This window comes from Myotis davidii, unplaced genomic scaffold, assembly GCF_000327345.1.
Source record: "Myotis davidii unplaced genomic scaffold, ASM32734v1 scaffold150, whole genome shotgun sequence".
Classification (NCBI taxonomy): Eukaryota; Metazoa; Chordata; class Mammalia; order Chiroptera; family Vespertilionidae; genus Myotis; species Myotis davidii.
In genome coordinates this window covers 2930368-2939245 of record NW_006283437.1, presented here as the reverse complement: position 1 = coordinate 2939245, position 8878 = coordinate 2930368, and the positions used below count along the sequence as shown (strand labels likewise).

General features: G+C 44.0%; 1 protein-coding gene across 1 annotated transcript in view; it reads left to right on the top strand.

Annotated features, from left to right (window-relative positions):
• The first annotated feature begins 1698 nt into the window (after nucleotides 1–1698).
• Nucleotides 1699–8878, top strand: part of LOC102762680 (cytochrome b-c1 complex subunit 2, mitochondrial) — a 38120-nt gene continuing 30940 nt past the window's right edge. The window contains exon 1 of the mRNA XM_015563945.1: nucleotides 1699–1919. Within this exon, the coding sequence (XP_015419431.1) occupies nucleotides 1699–1919 (221 nt within the window). The remainder of the gene's footprint in view (nucleotides 1920–8878) is intronic.

Sequence of the window (8878 nt, the reverse complement as noted above, 5' to 3'; positions counted from 1 at the left end):
CCTCCTCTGTGCAGTACAGGGGGCGGCGCCCCAACCCCCCAATCGGCCCTGCTCTGAGCCTGACCAGGGGCTGCACCTAGGGATTGGGCCTGCCCTCTGCGACCCGGAAGCAGGCCTAAGCCAGCAGGTCGTTATCTCCCGAGGGGTCCCAGACTGTGAGAGGGCACAGGCCAGGCTGAGGAACTCCCCCTTCCCCCGAGCGCACAAATTTTTGTGCACCGGGCCTCTAGAAAATCTATAATTTTCATGAACTTTTTACAGCTTTTAGAAATAACTAGTTTTCAAAATGAAACTCTATGTACCATGCTTTCTACTACCAAAATCATACAATTTCCAATTAATAACTCTTAGAAGCCTCGATCCTCAATAACCAAGGAAAGCAAATAATCAGCATTCCTTAGATTGACCCTTCTGGACAGATTTTAAACATACTCAGTTTTAAAGCACATTCTTAACAAAGCAAAAGACCTTATAACAGCACCAAGTCCACTTCACAAACTTCTTCCAAGATAAAAGCAGGCAATCTAGCAATCAAAGCTGAAGTAAGTTAACTTTATCTGCACACATGGCTGTTTTCCCAGGAACTTGTACCTTTAAAGATGGTCAGACTAGAGTTTTTTACCACGTACTTGCATTTCAAAGGTCCCAGGAACCACAGGGGAGCACTGTAGAACATGCTGAAGGGTCTTGAGCACTGAGCACTGCTGTAAATCCAAACCCTGAAGTCCTCCTCCATCCTGTCTGGTGACCTAATGCTCTCAAGTATGGAACCACCCTGATCTACCTCCCCATCCTACTTCAATGCTCGCCAGCACATGGCGTGGTGTAAGCACCAGGGGCAGGCTGTGCCCCAGGCAAGGGCATTCCCTCCCTGGCTCCCCTAACATTCTATTGAAGACCCGAATACCCTCTGGTACCTACTAGGCCACTGCCAGGAGCTGGAAGAAGTCAGGTCTGTGGGGCCAGGCCCAAGGAGGCACTGAGGGGATGAGGGAATCCTCTGCTCACCTATGCCTGGGTCCATCTTGGTAGGGGACACCAAGAACAGCAGATCAACCAGCCCAGCCAGGGTCCGTAGGACTTAGCGTCCCTCTGCCCCCTCCCTGTGCAGGATGAAAAGGCAGGGAAGTTTGAGCAGATCTCTGGCAACAGGCCAGGGTTGGGCTGTGTGTAATGGGTCAAAGTGTGCTGCTTGTGGGGGGAACTCCCAGAGGCAGTGAAGCCGCTGGTCACATACCTTCTCTTGCGTGCCTCAGTTCCTCTCCCTGGGTGTCTAAAACATCCCTGGAGGGGTCAGACTTTGATTACAGTTGTATTCAGGAGTCCCCTGCACATCTTAGGGTTCAACCCCAGACACCTCTGCAAGGTCCTTACTCATGTTAAGGACATTTGAGATTCTCAGACCAGAGGGAGGAACTTGCCTCTTTGACCTTCAGAGCCTGGGTGGGGGCCCAAGCACTCAGTCGCTGGTCAGATTTTGTCCTGCAACTGGTGGGAAGCCTACTGCTTTCTAACCCGGCCCAACAACCAGTTCTGACCCATGTTCGCTTTTAAATGGCCCAAAGGCAGGAGACTGCATTTGGCAAGTGAAAGAAAAATGCTCGCTGGAGACAGCAGCCTGATTAAGTGGCTGATCGACACCCAGCAATGCCTCAAAAATTATAAAGGAAACATGGAAAGAAGTGATAGGGTCTGTAGATGCACCATTTGATGTGGCGAGGTTGGATCCTGGATCGAGCCCCCAAAGCTGATATACTGAATGGTGAGCCGAGGTTTTTCCTGAGGTCGTGCCTTGCAACACCGAAGAATGAGCTCCATGGACCACAAGATTTACGTAAAACTGTGGAAAATTTGTTACAGATTCAGACTCCTCCCAAGGAGACAGGGGCCAATAATGGGCTGCCAGTTAAAGCCTTGTAGTACAGGGGTACACTAGTATATTTGTTAAAAGCCTGCTCTAGTCTATCTGTGTTGTCACCTGTGATCCCTCAATTCTTCTAGCCCAGCAACAGACCTGAACTGTCCCTGTTTCTATGTGTTCTCTGTCCCTGTGCTGGACTCTCCCTGTGTCTGTGTGTTCTTTCTCTGTTCCTATGCTGGACTGTCCCTGTGTCTATGTGTCCTCTCTCTGTCCCTGTGCTGGACTCTCCCTGTGTCTATGTGTCCTCTCTCTGTCCCTGTGCTGGACTCTCCCTGTGTCTATGTGCTCTCTCTCTGTCCCTGTGTTGGACTGTCCCTCTTTTAACCCCTTCCCCGGCAGAAACGTGTAGACGAGTTACAAACTGTTTTCATAACCAGCATCAAAAATACTATATAGAACCAAAATAATTAGTCTGAAAAAGAAACGTTTTTAACAAAAAAAATTTGGGTAAGGGGTTAATGTGTTCTTTCTCTCATGGGCCCTGCCATCTTGTGACCACATGGGGCGGCCATCTGTGTGAGCATGTGACAGTCAATTTGCATATTACCTCTTTATTTCACAGAAAGAAAACAAAGCATTACATGCAATAGGTTAACCTATTCATTTATTCATACAGGAAAACATTTTCCCAATCTATGATACATGTATCAGCCTATGAAATAGAATATAAGAAATATATTGTGCCCCACAAGCATGGCTCAGTGGTTGAGCATCAACCTATGAACCAGGTCATGGTTCAATTCCTGGTCAGCATTCATGCCCATATAGCGGACTCGATCCCTGGGGGGAGGAAGGGTGCAGGAGGCAGCCAAGCAATGATTCTCTCTCATTATTTATGTTTCTATTTCTCTCTCCCTCTCCCTTCCTCTGAAATCAATAAAAATATTTTAAATACATTTGTAAACATTGCTAGCAAAGTCTGTTTAGAAAAGTCTAGAGTGAATGTTTAAATAAAATGGACTATATGTGTACAACATGCAGAGAAGTCTGTGAACACTCTTCTAATTAGTGCCAAGTGGGTTTTGGCACAGTGTGTGTTTGTCTATTTATTTTTCTTTCTTTTTTTTATCCTCTCCAGAAGATATTTTTCCATTAATTTTTAAGAGAGAGTGGAAGAGAGAGGAAAAGACAGAGAGAAACATCAATATAAGAGAAACACATTGACATATTGTCTCCTGCACACGCCCTGACTAGGGCCTAGGCCAGGGAGGAGCCTGCAACCGAGGTACAGTGGGGCCTTGACTTACAAGATTAATTCGTTCCGTGATGGAGCTCGTAACTCAAATTACTCGTATGTCAAATCAAAAAGTGAACAAGTGAGACACGTGATGCTGGGCTGATGTTGTGGCATTCACTGTGACATTCACTGCGCCAACTAGCGGTGGGGTATCTGAAGCTGGCTCGTAACCTGAATTTTAGCTCGCAACTCAAAGCAAAAAATTGGCCAAGAGACGGCTTGTATCTCGAAAAACTCGTTAGTCAGGACACTCGTAAGTAAAGGCCCCACTGTATGTGCCCTTGACAAGAATCAAACCTGGGACCCTTTAGTGTGCAGGTTGACAATCTATCCACTAAGCCACACTGGCTAGGGCTGTTTGTTTGTCCTTTCTTGCAGATTATAATTTCTAAATGAAACTCCTGGAGATTAAAAATGGCAGCAGAGTAAGTGGAAGAAACTCACAAACATGTTTCCAGGACCAAACTGGAATTACAACTAAAATACAAAGCCATCACCCTGAGTAATCAACTGAAGACTCGCTAAAGAGAACACTGACAAGGATGGAAAGTGGAGACCACATAGAGCCTGATAGGAAGGGTCAAGGTGCAAAAGGGCTGGACGGGCTTCCACAGATAGCAACTGAAGTCCCCAGTAGGGAGTGTGCAGGAGGCAGCTGATCAATGTTTCTCTCTCACCAATGTTTCTAACTTTCTATTCCTCTGCCTTCATCTCTGTAAAAAAAAAAAAAAATCAATAAAATATATTTTTAAAAACACACACACAAAAAACACCAGAATTGGAAATACCTGGCCCAGGGTCAGGGATTTATTTAAAAAAACAAAAACAAAAAAAGATGTAACAGTGCAAATAACAATAGCATGAAAAAGGAAAGAAAAGCCATGAACAAGAACCAGACAGAAATGAAGAATGATACATCTGATATCAAGAACACACTGGAAGGTATTAAAAGTAGACTGGAGTGCTTGCTTCAGCTGCACATATACTAAAATTGGAACGCTACAGAGAAGATTAGCATGGCCCCTGCGCAAGGATGACACGCAAATTCGTGAAGTGTTCCATATTAAAAAAAAAAAAGTAGACTGGATGAAGCAGGGGATCAAATCAGCAATAGACAACCACTGGAAGAGAAGGTAGAAATAAATACCCAATTAGAGCAAAAAATAGAAAAAAATAATTAAAGAACAGGAAGATAGCATAAGGAAGCTCTCAGACAACATGAAACATAACATCATCTGCACTATGAAAATACCAGAAGGGAAGAGTGTGAACAAGGAACAGAGAACCTGTTTAAAGAAATAATGACAAGCTCCGGTGAGGCTGAGACGGCACCAGTGAGGTTGAGACGGCCCCGTTGAGATTGAGACGGCCCCGGTGAGGTCGAGATGGCCCTGGTGGGGTCAACACGACCCCAGTGAGGTTGAAATGGCCCCCGTGAGGCTGGGACAGCCCCTGTGAGGCTGAAACGGCCCCTGTGAGACTGAGACGGCACCTGTAAGGCTGAGAAGGCCCCTGTGAGACCGAGACAGCCCCTGGGAAGCTGAGAAAAATACCACATGAACTCACTCATTCATGGATAATAAGAAACATTATAGACTGATGAACAAAAATGGATACAGAGGCAGAGTAGCATTGAGTAGAAAGTCCAACTACAGTAAATTTAAGGGAGCCTGGGGACAACATGACATGAAACAATGTCTGCATATGTGTGCTAGAAGGAGAAGAAGCTGAGCAAGGAGTGGAGAACCTGTTTGAAGAAATAATGACAGAAAACTTCCCCAACCTGGTGAAGTAAAATATCACACAAGTTCAGGAAGCACAGAGAGCCCAATCAAGATGAACCCAAAGAGACCCACAGCTAGACACACCATTACTAAAATGGCAAATGTTAAAGACAAAGAAAGAATTTTAAGTGCAGAAAGAGAGAGGGAAAATCACCTACAAAAGAGTTACCATTAGAATGTCAGCTGACTTTTCAACAGAAACACTTCAGGCAAGAAGGTAATGGTATGAAATACTTGAAGTAATGAAAATCAAGGGCCTAAATCCAAGACTACTGTATCCAGCAAGGCTATCATTTAAAATTGATGGTGAAATAAAAAGCTTTCCAGACCAAAAAAAAAGGTTAAAGAATACATTACCACCAAACCAGCAATACAAGAAATGTTAAAGGGACTGCTTTAAGAAGGAGAGAGAGAGAGAGAGAGAGAGAGAGAGAGAGAGAGAGGATAATAAGCAAAGAAAATAAAAGTAAATAAATAAATCCCTATCAATAATAACCTTAATGTAAACAGATGAAATGCTCCAGTCAAAAGACATAGGGTGACTTAATAAGAAAACATGACCCATATATGTGCTGCCTATAAGAGACCTACATTAGAACAAAAGACTCACACAGACTGAGAGTAAAGAGATGGAAAAATATATTCCATGCAAATGGAAAGGGAAAAAAAGCTGGGGTAGTGGGAATCCAAGATGGCAGCCAACAGGATGGCAGTGAGGGGGAGAGAGTGAGTGAAGTAGCAAAAGGGGAGTGCATGGGCATGTGGTGTGTGTGTGAGGGAGAGGGGGGCGGGCAGCTATATTCCGCAGGACTTTTGGGGGCTGGAAGACCAGGTTCCCCTAGCCAGGCAGCCTCTCCTACCACTACAATTTCTCTGGGGTGGGGGGCAGCTCTGCCACAGAGACCACACCATCTTGAAGGGGAGCCCAGCCACACCTCCACCCAGGAGCCCTCGGACACCACCCGGGACCCCACAGCCTCGGCTGTGGACCCACGAACACTGAGACTCCAGCCTCCCCAGCTGCAGGCTCCTAAAAAGTTTGTCTCGGGGGGAGACAAAATGGCAGTCGAATAGATGGTTGTGTCCTGTGCCTTCTCATGGAGCAGATAGAAAACACAACTAAACTGAATGACATTCACCCAGAATTGGCAAATCAAACACAGCTGGTGAGATAATCTGTGGATGCAAAGGACAGAAGACACCTGGAGAATGGTAGGATTGGGGATCTGGGTTGGAGAAATGGAGGCGAGCAATTTGCCAGAGAAAGAATTCAGTGCAATGGTCATAAGGACGCTGAAAAGGATGGAAGAGAAATTCAACAATGTGTAGGAATCAAGAGGAAATGAAGGAGAACCAAACAGAAATGAAGAATGACATAGCTGCAATAAAGAACACAATAGAAAGCATCAGCAGTAGGCTAGAAGAAGCTGAGGACTGCATTAGCGAGCTAGAGACAAGGTAGGAGAAAACACCCAAGCAGAGCAGCAACTGGAAAAAAAAACTTAAAATGCAGGAGGCGAGCCTAAGGGAACTTTGGGACAACACAAAACGAAACAACATCCACATAATAGGGGTGCCAGAAGGAGAGGAAACTGAACAAGGAATAGAAAACCTGTTTGAAAAAAATGAGAGAAAATTTCCCTCAAAACCAGATAAAGACACCACTAAGAAAGAGAGCTACAGGCCAATATCACTGATGAACATAGATGCTAACATTCTCAACAAAATTCTAGCAAATTGGATCCAGAATTACATTAGAAAGATCAGACACCATGACCAAGTGTGGATGCAAGGATGGTACAATATCCACAAATCAACAAACATGATACCATTACATAAACAAATTGAGAGACAAAAATCACATAATCATATTAATCAATGCAGGAAAAGCATTTGACAAAATCCAACACCCTTTCTTGATAAAAAACTCTCAGCAAAGTGGGAACAGGGGGATCATAGCTCAACATAATAAAAGCCATATATGACAAACCCACAGCCAACATCATAATCAATGGGCAAAAACTAAAACCATTTCCCCTAAGAACAGGAACAAGACAGGGATGCCCACCCTCACCACTCCTGTTCAACAGAGTACTAGAAGTACTAGCCGTTGTGATCAGACAACAAGAAGAAATAAAAGGCATCCAAATTGGAAAAGAAGTAAAACTGTCCTTATTTGCAGATGACATGATACTGTACATAGAGAACCCCAAAGACTCTATCAAAAAATTACTAGACTTAAATAAATGAATTCAGCAATGTAGCAGGATACAAAATTAACACCCAGAAATCTCTGGCCTTCTTATACACCAATAATGAACTCACAGAAAGAGAAACTAAAAACACAATCCCATTTACCATTGCAGCAAAAAAATTTAGATACCTAGGAATAAACTTAACCAAGGAGGTAAAAGACCTGTACTCAGAAAACTACAGGACATTGAAAAAAAGAGATAGAGGAAGACATAAACAGATGGAAGAACATATTGTGTTCACAGATTGGTAGACTCAATATCATTAAAAAGCCCATACTACCCAAAGTTATTTATATATTCAATACAATCCCTGTTGAAATATCAACAGCATATTTCACAGACCTGGAACAAATTCTCCAAAAATTAATCTGCAATAAAAAAAAGACCCCTAATAGCCACAGCAATCCTGAGGAAGAACAAAGTAGGTGGGATCTCAATACCAGATATCAAGCTATATTACAAAGCCACTGTTCTCAAAACTGCCTGGTACTGGCACAAGAACAGACATATTGATCAATGGAACAGAACAGAGAGCCCAGAAATCGACCCAAGCCATTATGCTCAATTAATATTTGACAAAGGAAGCAAGAGCATACAATGGAGTCAAGACAGTCTCTTCAATAAATGGTGTTGAGAAAATTGGACAGGTACATGCAAAACAATGAAACTAGACCAACTTACACCATACACAAGAATAAACTCAAAATGGATTTTTTTAAAAAAAACTTAAGTGTAAGTTGTGAAACCATAAAAATCCTAGAAGAAACCACAGGCAGCAAAATATCAGATATACACTGACAAGGGAAACAAAGGGAAAAATAAACAAATGGGACTACACAGAAATAACAAGCTTCTGCAAAAGAAATCAGCATCAAAACGAAAATGGAATCCACTGCATGGAGAACATATTGCCAATGAGAAACCTGATAAGGAGTTAATGTCCAAAATATATAAAGTGCCAATACAATTCAACAAAAGGAAGACAAAGAACCCACTTTAAAAAAAATGGGCAGAAGACCTGAATAGACATTTCTCCAAAGAGGACATACAAAGGATCAAGAGGCATGTAAAAATGCTGTGTCTCTAATCATCAGAGATGCAAATTAAAACCAGACTGTGGCATGCAGAGGGAGGCCCAAGGGGGTGGGTGGGAGTAGCCAGAGAAGGCGATGCATCTGTGCGAACCCGCGGACTCAGGCGATGGCGCGGGGAGGGGGGTACCTATAACACTTTCGGCAATAAAGCGGGTTTGTAAGGACTGGAGAGAGGTTTGCCATCCATCTTAACTGGAACCTTATCCTGAAAAACATGGGGAATCGCTGAAACATGTTTAAGCAGGAGGGTGACTGAATCGCAGCAATGTTCCCACAGTTCACTCTTTGGTGAAAGCCTGTCTAGTTTTTGCCATATCGCCGTACCAAAATTAAGTCAATTTACTTAATTTTTAAACCAACTTTGTTCTTTTATGAATGTATTTAAAAAGGAAGCGTCTTGCCATACCACCCGAAATCAACGTGGCTATTCACGTGGAACCGCCACTCGTGTCAGTGCACCGTGCCGATGCCGGGCGGGCTGTAGACACGGGTTCCGCCGGACGCCCAGGGGCAGGTGTCGGCTCGGGCGCCTCCGCCGCCGGAGGACACGAGCGCCCCGAGCTCGAGCGCAGGAAGCCCCGGGGCTG